General features: G+C 58.2%; 1 protein-coding gene across 1 annotated transcript; it reads right to left on the reverse strand.

Annotated features, from left to right (window-relative positions):
• Positions 1–3,147: 3,147 nt before the first annotated feature.
• On the reverse strand, positions 3,148–10,571 carry SLC35E4 (solute carrier family 35 member E4). The gene is made up of 2 exons (XM_006069803.4): positions 8,992–10,571; positions 3,148–4,122 (listed from the first exon to the last, which is right to left on the reverse strand). The coding sequence occupies exons 1-2, from the start codon at positions 9,608–9,610 to the stop codon at positions 3,689–3,691; spliced, it is 1,053 nt and encodes a 350-aa protein (XP_006069865.4). The 5' UTR covers positions 9,611–10,571; the 3' UTR covers positions 3,148–3,688.
• Between the last annotated feature and the right edge of the window lie 4,605 nt (positions 10,572–15,176).

Genomic DNA, 15,176 nt, shown 5'->3' on the forward strand with positions numbered 1-15,176 from the left:
GGAGGGCGGGCAGGGGCCCCCCTGGCAGCTGGGGCTGAGACAAGGCAGCCGCTTTGTTCTGAATCCACAATGGCAGGATGCCCAGCACAGAGCCAGCTTCCTCCAAGGCAGGGCAAGGGGGTGGGAGCCAGGCGAAGGGCATGCCCTGGGGCCCTGGGTGAGCAGGGGAAGCCTGCGAGGCGGGAGCGCACAGCACGGAAAGCCTTGGGAGAGGAACTGGGAGGTGCCTGGAGTGAGCCCGTCTGCTCACATGGCTCAAGGACCTAGTAGGTTTGTGAAATAAAATTCACACCCTATGTCAAGACAGGAAAAAGCTCAAGACAGTACACTCTCCTCTGCCTTTCCGACCTCCCCTCTCCCCACACTGTGCATTCTGCATCTGCATGTACGTATCAACCAGAACATCCCACCAGCAGGAATACCTGCTCAACCACAAAGAGCAGCATTTCTCCCAGCATCAAGACAATGCCTCAAAAGATAACGCTCTTTCTTGAAACTTGTAAGGGGTCACATGATCCACCACGGAGACGCTTAGACCCGGATTACGTAACTGTCATTTGATGTACAGCCCTCTGTCTCAAAAATACTTACATAACTGTTCCCTGACTTCTAACGGGCAGAACAATTCTCAGAGCTTTCTGAGATGCTCTTCCCAGGTTACAGTCTTCAAACTCAGTGCAAATAAAATCTCTCATTTCTTTCTTAGATCGACTGGTTCATTTTTCATCCAGTCTCAGCCACTATCGCTAAGCACTTGCCCCATATTAGCCCCTGCAGCCTCCCAGAGCCAGACAGGCTCCTGAGGCTCTACCCCCACCACCCCCCACCTCTTAACACACAAGAGGCACAGGAAGGGAAAACCCCTGCCCAGGGTCACACAGCTCAGACATGCCAGGGCTGGGGTTCGAACCCAAGTCTGACCCCTGCTTTTGACTGGTATCTCCTGCCTACTCCATCCATGCCGGGTTATGTGCTGGTGCTGGGGAGACAGCGGTGAGCAGACAGCTCAGTGACAAACCAGTTCTGAGAGCGGGACGTGCTGGCGGCCCTGCCTGGAGAGGTGCAGGGAGCTGGGGTGACCTTCAACTGTGGCTGTCAACCCAGACTGGCGTGGGGTGGGGAAGGGTGGGGTAGGGAACCTCCCCCAAGGAAGGTGACATCTGTCATCCCGAGAAGGCTTCCCAGCTGGCACTAGATACAAAGAGGGAGGCTGGGGAGGCCAAGTGACTCACCGGAGGCAACGGGACAAGTTAGAAGCAGAGCCTAGAGGGCTGTCCATGGGAATCACCTCCTAAGCCCCTCACTGTGAGGTTCTCTGTGAAGCCAGGGGAAATCAAACAGGTCAGATGGCGAGAAAGGAGACCAGGACATACCCCCAGGCCACCGTTCACTGTGCCCACTCCAGCAGGGAGTGATTAGGAGGGGTATACCTCTGACTTTGAAGGAAACACCTCAATGCTGGGTGGTCCCCAGATCAAGCACGGCTCCAACTCCCCCCTGCCTCCCCACCCCCACCAGGGGCTGGCTTTGATCAGACAAGAGGCTCACTCTGAAGCCAAGCATTCCCCGGGGCCCAGGGCGCTGCAGGAGGTGCCTTGAAAGGGGAAGGGTCCTGAGGACCAATGGGGCCCACCTGCCGGAAACCATCCATCCTCTGTCCTGTCTGGCCAAACCTCAGGGTGGAGCCCAGAAGTATCCAGGCTGCACCAGGACAGGGCTGGGCTGGTGGCTTCTCTGACTCACACAGAGGGTGGGTGTCCAGTGACTCAGCCGAGGCCCACTTCCCCTCCCCTAGACCCGCCTGCACAGAGGCCGAGACAGGCAACCATGCACCAGTCCTGCCTGTGCCAGGCGTTCCCCAGGCCCTCGCTGCCCCTACCCCAGCCTGGGCCCAACCCTCCGTGTAGCCCTGACCACGAATTCCGGCCACGTGAAGGAATGAATGAGTCTTCTTTGAGTCCCAGTCACCCCAGACCCCAGCCCCGGCCTGGCCAAGCTCCCATCCTCCCATTTTCAAGATGTACCTAGAGCCTGAAAGAGTGGGTGACTAGCTCATGCTAGGGACCAAGCCCACTAGCCCCATCGTCCCCTCTCCACCCCTGGCCCTGCCCACCAGGTCCTCACTGGAAATCCTCTCCCCAGGGATCATCAGCCCATTTTGCAGATCTGGAAACCAAGGCTCAGAGAGGGGAGGTACCTGCCCCAGGCACAATGAGACGGGCAGAGCGGGATTAGTTCCCCAGAGTCTCTAACCCAGGCAGGGACATTATGGTTTTTAACAGGGGGCCTGCAGTGGAGACAGGTGGGTGGCTGGAGTTAAGTGCCTAAGCCAAGGGAAGGATGGGAAGTGAGGCAGCTGGGTCAGGCCAGCTCCCCAGATGCTCCACTCCCCACCCCCAGTGCTCCTCCTGCCATGGGACCACCCCATTCCTTGCCATCTACGCCCACAGCCCTGGACACGGCCCCTCACCCAGGCCTTTCCTTCCTCAGGCTTCTTTTCTGGTTTTTCCTTTAGAGGAGAGTTGTACAGTTTGGGTTTTCACCCCCAGGCAAGGGTTTAAGCCATGAGAAGGGAGAAGCTGATGTAGGAGGAGAACCACAGACCAGGGACCAGCATGTGCGGAGACCCCGGTGGGCGGCTGGGTGTCACGGGGTACCTGATGGAAGCAGGTATGGATTGAAAGTGGTACTGATGATGGAAAAGATTGAGGGCAGGAGAAGGGGCCGACAGAGGATGAGATGGTTGGATGGCATCATCGACTCAATGGACATGAGTTTGAGCAAGCTCCGGGAGAAAGTGGAGAACGGAGGAGCCTGGCTTGCTGCAGCCCATGGGGTCGCAAAGAGTCGGACACAACTTAGCAACTGAACAATGACTACAAAGGAGGGGAGAGGGGAGAGGCCATGGGGCTAGGCCTGACCTGGTCCCACGAGCAGCGTGGAGCCACAGAAACCATGTGTTCTAAGAGATTCCCCTCGAGGCTGTGGGAAGATGGTGTGAGGAGTCAGAGCAGTGGTCTGGGTGGATGGGGGGGGCTGGCCAGGCCCTACTGAGGGTGGGAGCAAGTCCTTGTTTCTGGGTGGGCGGATGGTGTGCCTGTGTCTCCTTGGCCGCTACCCCAAAGAATGACACAAGGTGTCAAGGTGTACAAGCAAAAATAGTTTATTTGAGGACGGAAGACCCAACGTTGGGGGGCCCAGGGCTGAGGCCACAGCAGCTGCCTGGAGTTGGCACAGACAACCCCCAGCTCCCTAGGGAAGCCGAGTAGCAAAGCTGCCCTTCCCTGAGCCCCCTAGCTGCCTCCCCCACTCCCTGCAGGAAGGATTGTGCGACCGCCAAGAATCACCGCCATCGTCGCCCCCATCACCGTCAGAACGTTGGTGAGTTTTCCAAGCTTAGCCAGCAATTTTCAGCACAGTACTTGACCCTGATCGTCGTGAGCACTCTGACAAGCACAGCGGCTGTGCCTGGGCGCACCATCCAACGGTGAGTGGGGTCTGTGATGCAGAGAGGCAGGCAGGGACAGGAGCCGGGGCGCTCTAGGAGACCCCATTGCAGCCTCCACGGCGACCCCACAGGAAGACCCGTCTCCCCGACCCCCAGCGGCTGCCCGCTCTCCCGTGGCCATGGGCCAAGGCTGGATTCGGGCCAGGGCGGTCCCGGGTGGTCCCTGTGCTCCCTCAGGTCTCAGAGACCCTTGCCAGGCTGGTCCCTCTGCCAGAAGCCCCGGCGGGTAGCCCAGGAGGCCACGAACTCACAGTTGTGGTAAAGGAACATTCCAGAAAGGGTGAGCGCCACGCCCACATAGCTGAGGGTGCTGAGGCGGCTGCCAAACAGCAGCCGGGACAGGACAAGGTTGCCCACGACAGTGAGGTTGCCCAGGACGTGGACTGTGAGGGCCGAGGTGAGGGCCAGCAGGGAGAAGCTGGCCAGGTTGTAGAGCACGGACAAGAGGCAGCTGAGCAGGACACAGGCCCAGAGGTGGCAGTCGGTGGGGGCGGGCGGCAGTGCCACGCCGGCCTCCAGCACCAGGGCGGCGCCAGCCAGCAGGCAGAAGCTGGGCAGCGAGGTGGCGTACAGCAGGGTCACCGCATCCAGCCGCTCTTCCTGCAGCAGGGCACCTGCAACCAGGGCAACAGCCGTCAGCACCGGGCTCCAGACGACCCCCCGTGAGGCCAGCCTGCCACGACCTCCAGGAAGCCTGCCCCAGCCCCTCCAGCGGAACGAGGGGCTCCCGCTCTGTAACAGGAAGGTCAGACCACCTGGGTGGTGACCTGGTCCGCTCCTGGCCAGCTGTGACCTGGCCCTTAACCTTGGGAGGCCTAGGTTTCCTCACCTGCAGAGTCAGAGGATAATAAAACCTTGTGCATGCTATGTCGCTTCAGTCATGTTCGACTCTTTGCGACCCCATGGACTGTAGCCCGCCAGGCTCTTCTGTCCCTGGGATTCTCTAGGCAAGAAGACTGGAGTGGGCTGCCATGCCCTTCTCCAGGGGATCTTCCCAAACCAGGGATCGAACCCAAGTCTCTCCCGTGTCCCCTGCATCGGTAATTGGGTTCTTTACCACTAGCACCACCTGGGAAGTCCCAATAAAACCTTAAATATGCAGATTAAAATAATGTACATAAAGCCCTTATCAGGTAAGCTTCGGTCAGACAGTAAGCTTAAAAAGACAGGAGAAATAAGCCTGTTATCACTGACTCCTCCCACAAGCTGAAACAATAATCTGTGATATCCCACTGATGAATAAATGTGAAAAAAAAAAATCTTCAGGGGTTCCCCAGGCCCTGGAGAAAAACATCCTGGACTCGTAACCGGCTTTGAAGGTGCTGAGCCAAGGGGGCCCAAGTCTGCTTTCTTGGCTTCGGCCATTCTGGCACCCCCAGCCCCACAGTGTGGCTCCCATGTTGCTCCCTCCAGCACTCCCAGCTCTGCCATGTACTAGCTATGTGGGCCTTTACGTTACAGGAGAGAGAGTTTGAAAGCAAGGTCACGTTCAATCACTTGTGACCACTGGGATGACAGGCACAACAAGGAGGTCATTGTTGTGCCCAGCTGTCACTCACTGTGTGAGTGTGTGTGTGTTTTGTTTTGTTAAGATTTTTTTTTTTTATGTGGACCATTTTTAAAGTCTTTATTGAATTTGTTACAATATTGCTTCTGTTTTCCGTTTCGATTTCCTGGCCAAGAGGCACATGGGATCTTAGTTCCCCGACAAGGGATCGAACCTGCACCCCCTGCACTGAAAGGTGGAGTCTCAACCACTGGGCCGCCAGGGAGAGTCGCTGTCACTCACGGTTTGCCGCAGACAGTTAGCACCTTTCGCTACGGACGCTGGAGCTCGTCAAGACAAATCCAGGACACAGAGGAAACCTGGGGCTTTGCAAGGAAAGAGGGCATCCTAGCATCTTGCCCGTGTGTGTCTGTGTGTGTACACGTTACCACCCAGTTGGTTCACAAAGGAAGCAGGGCCCATCATAAAATCTTACGGGGCTGAGCTGAAATGACAGGACTTGCAAAGAGGCAACGGCGGTTTTGTGCCTTCTCCAAGCTTTCGTGGAGAGAGATGAGTAAGGTCTCCCCAGCCCCTCCCAGGGCTCTCTCAGCCTCTATGCGTTTTCTGACACACACTTTCCAAAGAACCACAGAGGCGCTTACTCAGAGTCTATGCTTAGAATAGGAAATCTTATTTGTCTCTCGATTTCATTTTGATGTTTTGGCTTTGTTCTCTAGGCAACAGTCCTTCTGTCAAGCATTTCTAGAAATGAACAGATAACTGGAATGCCTCCTGTTCGGCTGCTCCAAATTTAGCACCGTTACGAGCTGCCTGTGGCCTACGTGTTCAAGGTGCAATCACTGGAAGGTGGTCAGGATTGCAGGTGAACTTCACCTTTGGTGAATTTCACTCTCTGAGAGGCAGACAGGCAGGCCCTAACTTCCCCGCTCAGCCCTGTGCACCTGTTCTGTAATCCATCCAGCCCTCCCCCTCCCCCCACACACTGTCCCCTCCAGCCCAGGAAAAGAGCCAGTTACCCCACCGACCTATCATCCGGGCTTCTCAGCAACCCCTCCCTTGCCTGCTTACCCCAAACCCCGCATTTCAACTTCTCCTCCTCCGAAGGCATTTCCGTTTCATCATCTGAACATGCCACATTTCAGACACACGCAGACTAACACCCTCTGGACGCCGTTCTGTTGGCTTCGGGCTTATCCCACCTCTGCTCCATCACGAGCTGTGTGATATCACACAGGTCACCCTCTCTCTATGCCTGTCCCCCGCCGCGGGAGCATGGGCAAAGTAACAACATGCCCTCACGGGGCCGTGTGAGGTGCTGAGCGCAGGACCTGTGCCCAGGGGCAACTGCTGCCCATGGTGGCTATCATGACCCGCTACGTGCAACCCCGCTGGCTGACACCCGCACCCTGGCAGGGCTTGCGTCCCGCTCCCAGAATGCCCTTTCCTGCTCTGCCCGCGTGAAGAGCTGGGCACAGCATGGGCCCAGAGTCAGGGCTCGGCTGTCACCATCACTGCCTGCCTCCTCCTCTAGGCAGCCTTCTCTGGTGTCCCGGGAAGTAGCCATCCCAATCACAGCTGTGCCCACCTTGGCTTTAGCCCTTCTTCCCTGCTTTGTGATCGTTCCTTCTGAGGGTGTCTCCCCACCAGCCTGAGAGCTCAGCGGATGGGAATGGGGTCAACCTGATGCAGGTGGGTGTAGCTGAGGACAAGTCTCAGCACGCTGGCACCCCGTCTCCCAGCCTTTCTGTGAGGGGAGAGGCAGCATCACTCCTCTCCACGAGTGGCGCCCCCCCCAGGCCTGCAACTGGCCCAGGAAGGAGGGGAGCTGCTGGGCACTCCTCGTCCTGGACTTTCATCCTCTGCTCCCTTGGAGTCTGCCATCAGGAAAGGAGCTGGTGTCAGTCACTCACATTCTAGTCTAAATTGGCCCTGGTGACTTTCCTGGAAAGTCTGCGAGTAGTAACCTCCTCTTGTCCAAAACCCACCTCATTCCTTTCCTCCAGTCTGTTCTGACCCACCTCTGTGCTGGGCTCCCTTCTCTGTTAGTGGGACCTCCAGCCTCCTAAGCTCTCTCCTTAGCATCCTGAGCCAAGTAGCTTAAGCAGCCTACCAATTCTTCCATCAGACCATTAATAAATTCACCACTTAAGTGGTACCTCCCCTGCGCCAGGCCCCAAGTCAAGTGCTGGGGACATGGAGCTGCCCCAAAGCTAGGCCATGCCCTCTAGGAGCTCCTGCCTGGTGGGGGGCAGACAGGTAACCAAGTGGCTATAATATCAATACAAGGCACATGGAGTCCTGATGGGGGATGCAGAGGGCCCTGTGAGAGCCCAGAGCCAGCATCCAACCTGCCTCAGGAGCAGGCAGGTGACAAGGAGGGAGCTGGCAGAGCCGAGGAGCAGCCTGGTGCCAGGCACCTGCCAGCCCCTGTCCGTGTGCCCGAGGCCTGGCCGGCCACAGCCTGTCCTGCTGGCCGGGGCTCTTCTCGGGTGAGGAGGCTGGGCCTCAGCGGGTGTGGTGTGGGCCTTAGGTTGGGGCCTTCCCAGCCTTCTGGCCCTGCTCAGGGCAGGGCACAAGGTCAAGTTTCCCACTGACTCATGCCCAGAGCTCAGGCCCCAGGTCTCAGGTAACCTGAAGGCAAAAATAGAACTGGGCTTTGGCCCTGCCTCAGGGCCCTGGAAGATGGGGACAGGGCCTCTGGGTCCTGATTCCAGGGCAGGCCTGAGCTCTGACTTCAACCTTTCCTGGCTGCAGGCTGCCCTAACCCCAGCCCAGTGCCCTTGGAGCAACCCTTTCCCTCTTTCAGGCCTGGGTCATAGGATCGCAGAGCCACAAGGGAGGGAGAGCAAGAAAGTCCTGGGACTCTATCAACTCTGACCTCCTCCATCAAACACATAGGGAGACTGAGGCCCAGATAAGATCCAGATCTGCCCCAGGTCACCCAGGAATTATGAGCCCACCTGTGGCTGGAACACAGGCCTCCCTACCCTGAGTAGGGGCAGAGACAGGGTGGGGGCTGTGACTCAAAGAACCCTCAGTAGGACAGGCAGGAAAGTGATCTCCACCCTCCAGCAGAGTGATTTCGCAGGGTCTGGGTTTGGAGTCTCCACTCTACCCTCTGCCCAGAGCCCCCAGCCCCCTTCCACCAGAGCTAAGGTCCAGAGTCACATGGACCAGGATTCTGGTCCTTTGGAGCTGTGTGACTCTGGGCAAATCATGAATTTCTCTGGGTCTCAGTTCCATCATCTGTAAAATGGGGATGAAAGTAGTGGTTGCCATGACAACTCAAAGTAAACACCTAGCACAGGGCCTGTTACACTGCAGTTCCCAGAAGACACCACCCTTCCCAGACTTAGCAAGCCCCACTCCTCCACCCCACTTCCAAATCCTGGTTTACCATCTTGCCCTCTTTCTCTCCCACCAGTTCCCACTGTCAAGCTGGGTCCACAGTCTTATGCCACATCACTAGGACAGCATGGACTCTGCCTGAGTGAAGTGAAAGTCACTCAGTTGTGCCCGACTCTTTGGAACCCCCATGGACTGTAGCCCTCCAGGCTCCTCCGTCTATGGGATTCTCCAAGCAAGAATACTGGAATGGGTTGCCATGCCCTTCTCCAGGGGATGTTCCCCACCCAGGGATTGGACCTGGGTCTCTTGTATTGGAGGCAGATTCTTTACAGTCTGACTGGGTTCAAATCTTGCCTCTGCTGCTTACATGGCCTAGGGCAAGCCCCTCTACGTGTCAAATGGGGACAAAACCAGCTGGGCCTCTAGAGCCTAAGTTTGAGGCCTGGAAATCACTGAGCAGTTGGCCCTTTCTGAGCCTCAGTTCCTGCCTCTTCCAAAGCCACATGCCTCAGTTTGGTCATCAGTAAAATGGGATAGCAGCCATACCCCCTCACAGGGTTCCCCAGGCCACACTTCCACAGTCCCACCTGGCCCACCTCCTCAACCAGTGACTTAGGTTACTCACTCTGCTGAATGGACTTGAGGCCACGGAGGCAGGTGGCCGCCAGCAGGAAACCGCAGCCAGCCGGGGGTGTCCGGAGCTCTCCGGCCAGGCTGCAAGCGGCCCCCAGGCAGAGCGGACCCATGGCCGCAAACTGCAGCGGGTGGTGGCGCCTGCCAAGCAGCAGCGCGGACAGGGCCAGCGTGATGAGCGGTGTGGTGGTGGTGGCCAGCTGTGCCAGGTCCAGGGGCACGGCACTCAGGCCCACGTTGCCGCAAGCCATCGAGGCGCCGAAGGTGAGGCTGAGCAGCAGCACCTGGCGGCGGGTCTGCCCTGGCAAGGGGCGCTGCGCCCCCCGGTGGCAGGCCAGCGCGGCCGCCAGCATGTGCAGCGCCGACAGCAGCAGGGGCCGCCCGAAGCCGTGCACCGTGAAAATCCACTTGTTGAGGCTCGACATGCTGGCTCCCGCCAGCAGCCACACCAGCGCGGCCACGGCCACCCGGGCCCGGCCAGGCCGCCGAAGGGCCTGCGGGGTGCCAGGGGGCCACTCGGCGGACCCGGCCCACCGAGCGCCGCCAGCCACCTCCACTGCCTCGGCAGAGGTCATCCTGCCGTCATGGTGCTCCGGCGGGCAACGGCACATGGGTACCAGTAGGGCCGCGGCAGGAGGCCAGCTCCCGGGTGACCAGCTCTGGGCCACCAGAGAGCCCCACCTTGGACCTGCCCCGTCTCAAGCAGGTGCAGGCACAGTCTCTGGCGCCCAGCCTGCGGCAGCGGAGGTCCAGGAGCCGTGCGGTGTCCTCGGCGCAGGGAGACCAGAGCCCAGGTCGCTTCAGCTGGGATGCCAGGCTCTCTGGTGTTCAAGCCTGGCCTAGTAAGCGCCGGGCACCTCTGCCCGTGCCAGGCGAAGTCTCCACTCTCCTCCCGCCAGAGTGCCCACGCTACGCTTAGACGGAATCCTCCATCCCTTTTCTCTTCGGTCCAGTCCCCGGGTCCTCCGGCTAGTTCACGCCAGGCCTGGTGGGGGGCGATCCGGGCTCCCGCGCCGGGTTGGTGCCGGTGGGTCCGGCTCGCTGCGTCCGACACTGCCCAGGCCCAGCAGCGGGCAGACGCGCCGGACCCGCTCTCCGGCAGGTGTCACGCGGCGAGTTCGGCTCAGCTCGGGTCCCGCAGGGCCTGCGCTGTGGCTCCGGCTCCCGGCGGCTCCGGCGGCAGCAGCGGCGGCTCCCGCCAGGCTCGGGCCGAGAGCGAGGCTCCGCAGTCTAGGCCCCGCCTCCGCGGCCGCCCCACGCGCCCCACCCGGAAAACTGGGCCGAGCCCGGGGGCGCCACCTCGGGTCAGGCCCCGCCCCCGGAGCCGGGAGGGCCGTCTCGCCCCGCCCCCACGCCGCCCGCTCGGGGCTCCTCCTCCGTTCGCAGACCACCCCCGCTAGCCGGAGTGGTCAGCCTGTCTGTCCTCCTCCCCGCATCAGTAGGGGATCAGGCCCCGCCCCGCCCAGCGCCAAGGCAAGCCCCCTATAGAGACGATACCCAGTGGGGTATCTTCCTGATGAAAAATTCCTAACCTCTCAGGAGATTCCATCTTCAAGAACCCCCCCCCCCCGCCCCCCGCCCCAGGAGACTTCAACCTAGGGCCAGTCTCGGGACCACCTAATCTCTGGCCACAGTTATCCCGTGGGACCTCAGCATCCAGAAGAATTGGCCCACTCGGCCCCTTAATGCCCCTCCCTCGCCCCTCCCTAACCCCAATCCCTCCTCCGTCTCCCAGCCCGGGGCGGGCCCCCCTCCAGGCAGTCAGAAGGAAGCTGAATCACCACTGCCACCCGTAGCTGCAGAAGCAGGGTCCCGCCGGCCGCTCTATCCCTGGCCAGCAGCCCCTGTCCCATCCCCTGGGCGCTCAGAACTGACTCATAGCTGAACTTTCCTGGGGTTCACCCTCTGCCCTCGCTGGCAGGACAGAGAGCTGTAGGTGGGCCGGGAGCCAGAGCAGCTGCCACTAAGCTTTTGCCCCTGCCTGGGTCTTGGTTTTCCCATCGGAACAGACGGGCTGCTCTCTGAGCTCAGGGCCGGGTAAACAGCACACCCCAGAAGCAGGACAATCTGATCGGAATTCCAAGCTCGGAACTCCTCTCTCAGCTCTGGAGTCCAAGTGTACAAGGATCACAGGTGCCCACGGCCCGCTGTGAGTGAGCCCCTTTGCTGACAGCTTCCTCCTCTGTGGAAGCTCCTGTCCCCTGGGGCACAGTTCACCCCTAGCCTTGTTATCTGACCGGCAAGCCCTTGATGACAGCAACCTGTCTAGAGGAACGGGACCGCAAAGGGGGAGCGCTTAGCTCGGTCCATGGCGCCCTCTGGTGGTCAGAGTGCAGAATGGCTGCAGGTGTCCCCTAATCCCCATCGCAATCCTTGACCTGGAATTAAAACCCCCCAGCCCGGCCGTTGATTCATACCAGCTGAATCAGATACCCTCTGGTGTGTCCAGGAATGTGTTTTTTTCATTTTCCTTTGGTGATTCCGAGACCCGCAGGAGCCTGCAAATAGTCCATATTGTAGGGCAGGAGATTTCCAGAGAAAGGACCAAAATATGCAGGAATTAATATTTAGAGAGGGTTTCTCCAGGAGGGTTTGCAGGAGGGAAACTGAGCCAGCCAAGGGGGCAGCTCCCCCTGCCCCACATTTCCTGAAGAGGAGGAATCAGAGCCCCTATGGGTTAGATTAGTTTTGAGATTTTTTGTCAGTTTTCCGTTAAGCTTCCTTTAATTTAAAAAAAAAAAAAAAAGCAATGAATTAAATGCAGGAGATCCGGTTTTGATCCCTGGGTCAGGAAGATCCCCTGGAGAAGAACATGACTAAGTGACTTTCACTTTAGTATTTTTTAATTCATTCCATCCATTCATCCAATTGCTCAGTCGTGGACACGACTCTTTGCGACCCCATGGACTGTAGCCCGCCAGGCTCCTCTGTTCATGGGGATTCTCCAGGCAAGAATACTGGAGTGGGTAGCCTTTCCCTTCTCCAGGAGATGTTCCCAACCCAGGGATTGAACCCAGGTCTCTCTCATTGCAGGCGGATTCTTTACCTGCTGAACCACAAGGGAAACCCAAGAATACTGGAGTGGGTAGCCTATCCCTTCTCCAGCAGATCTTCCTGACCCAGGAATCAAACTGGGGTCTCCTGAATTGCAGGCAGATTCTTTACCAACTGAGCTATCAGGGAAGCCCTCAAAAATACTGTCCACCCTCCCATCTTCTCAGAGCTGAGCCAGTGGGGAGTGGTAGGCAGTGTCAACACTCTCCAAGACTGCCACAAAGCCCTTTGACCTCCCCTGCCTAGTGAGAGGTGAGCTAAGAGGGAAGAGGATTGGTGGGAGGGAGAAAGCGGTACACCCTGGGGTGGGAGTGGGGGCAAGGGGGAGGGCCCTCATGCTGCTGGGGTGGTGGGGGTGGATTCAGACCAGGTCTGTCCAGCTCCTGAGCCCTAGTTTTTAACCTGCTTGGATCTGCAGGCAGCAAGGCTCTCTACAGGATATTCCCCTTGTGGAAGAATGAGGGGGTGCGCTTAGCTTCACAGAACACAGCAGGGGCTCCTTCACACTCCTTGCCCCCTCCAAAACCCAGACCAGCCCTGAGGAGCCTGCCCTGCCCACAGGCTCCCAGAGCCCTCAAGTCTGAGTACTGCCCATGGGGTGCCCACCCCCTAACCCCCATCCCTTAACCCCCACCCCTCTACCCCAGCTGCTGCGGGAAGCAGGTGATTTGGCGAGGGACCCTGAGGGCACAGGAGGGAAGAAGCACCATTTCCAGCAACTGGGCTGCAGAGGCTGTGGGACAGGTCTCTGCACGTCCCCAGCCCAGTCACTTTGCTGCGGGGCCTCAGCCTTCCTGTCTGTGATCTGCCGTGGGCTCACAGGTTTGACCCGAGGTGCCTGCCCACAGCTGCGGGTTAGGGAACACGCGGCGCGAGGGGACGTGGCTTGTCCGCAGTCACACAGCTCTAAACGTGGGTCAGACACGAACCTGGGCCCCATTCCCAGGGAGGGCCTCTGCTTACGACAGTTCTTTTTCTTTTTTTTTTTTTTCACTTTTTGGCCTCGACCAGGGATCGAACCCACGACCCATGCAGTGCAAAGTGCAAGTGCAGAGTCTGAACCACTGGGCAGCCAGGGAAGTCCCCATCAGATCCTTACTGTGGACATGACTGTCCTCACCCACCCCCTCTCAGGGTCCCTGCAGATGGAGCCAGACTAGACACCTGGCCCAGTGCCCAGAAGTCGGCTGTGCCGGTCGGACCCCTCCCCAAGCTTTGGGACAAGGCTGAGAAAATAAAAGAGGGCTGGCAAACTTACCACGCTCAGAGGAAGCCAGCAGAGGGGGAGGCCGAGGAGAGGGCCTGAGTGGGTGCCGGGCAAGGAGCCAAGCTTCCGGGCTTCCACTGCCCTGGCCCCACCTCTGCAGCCCTCACTTGGTGGGCTGAGCCTTCCCAGCAAACATCCTTTGATTGGAGCAGGATTCAATAGCTTCCTGCTTCTTAGGGCCAAACACACCCAACTAAGTCCCTCGGGGGGAGGACCGCATCCAGACCCTGGACCACCGAGGGTCCTTTACATCAACCCCCCACCCATAGCCTGGCCTGGGACCCGCCCCAGCCAGCACCCCCGCCATGGGAGGGGCCCTGGCTTCCTGGGGTGGGGGTGGGGGGCAGCGAGATGGTTCAGGGGCAAGGGCTAGGGTCCCTGAGGCAAGCCGCAGCCCTCTCTGAGTCTTCACCTTACTGTGAAGGGGTCACAGGGCTGGTCCCGAATCCCCCTCTGGAGCACCCTTGGCCTAGATCAAGGTGGGCAGGGGAACCAGAGCTCTGGGGGGCTGGGCACGGACATTTCACCTTGAACACAGAGGTCCTGTTTCCAGTTGGCTTTCAGATCCTTTGATGTTTGTCTCATTATCAAGGCAGTTTCTATTTTTTAAAGATTTTTCTCTGATATGGACTACTTTAAAGTCTTTATTGCATCTGTTACGATGTTGCTTCTGTAGTATGATTTGGTTTTTTGACCACAAGGCATGTGGGATCTTAGTTCTCTGGTCAGGGATCAAACCTGCACCCCCTGCATTGGAAGGCGAAGTCCTAACCATTGGACCACCAGGGAAGTCCCTTCAAAGCATTTTTTAAATTGCCTACTTCCCTCACCTGCCCAGACCCTGGACTGGAGGAAGAAGCATGTGTTTAATCTACGGTGTTGCCGACTCCATGAGAGTCACGGTAAAACCTGATGTGCAGTCAGAGGGTCCCTCCCAGGGACCTCCTTCCTAACCTTGGTGCAAGGGGGCTAACAGGGTGCCTCCCTGGCTAGAACCCCACTTTTCAGAGGGGAACCCAGAACCCAGCCCTTCCCGCTGACAGGCAGGGTCGCCACCCCACTGGCAGCTGAGGCCCTGACCGTCCTCTGAGGAGAAGCTCGGGGGTCCTGGGCCTCCAGCTGAATTTGGACTCTGCCATGTAATCCCAGCCATTGCCAGCTAAAAAGTGTCACTCGCCTTCTGCCTCTACAAGGATTAAGTCACTAGCCACTGCAGGCGCTGACCTTAACACACCCTGAAAGGAGTTCAAGGTGGAGATCGAGAACGAGGTACTCTGCTCTGGGAAAACCTGGAAGAACACGCCACCAGGTAGATATTTTCAGGAGATTTTATGAGCCTAATTCTTGCATCTTCTCATATCTAGAAAAGCACTAACATCATTAATGGAGCTATCTGCTCCTTGTGGCCAGCAGTAACCTTCACAAGATGAGCAGGAAGCTTCTCCTAAAATGTGTGCTTGACTGCACATAACTCCTTCACTGAAATCACATATATATATACTGACCCCCACCCCTCACCTCTTTGGAGCAGTTTCTCAGAGCTATCTAAAATTCTGCCTCCCAGGCCATAGTCTCCATTTTGCCCCAAATAAAACTTAACTCCCTACTCTCATGTTACGCTTTTTTTTTTTTTTTTTTTTCTAAGTCAACACAATCTTTGAGGGCCCTGGTTTTCAGTGTTTGCGTGGAAGAGCCTGGAGGCCTCCCCAGGTCTGTCTCCTAAATCACCATCCCACACCCCAGCCCCGGGCCACTTCGGGCAAGTCACTCTCCCTCTCTGAGGCACTGATTTCCTCATCTGAAAGCAGAGAGGAAAAGAGAAACATCCAACCTCAGAGTTGTGCAAGAAAGCATCT

This window comes from Bubalus bubalis, chromosome 17 (genome assembly GCF_019923935.1).
Source record: "Bubalus bubalis isolate 160015118507 breed Murrah chromosome 17, NDDB_SH_1, whole genome shotgun sequence".
Classification (NCBI taxonomy): Eukaryota; Metazoa; Chordata; class Mammalia; order Artiodactyla; family Bovidae; genus Bubalus; species Bubalus bubalis.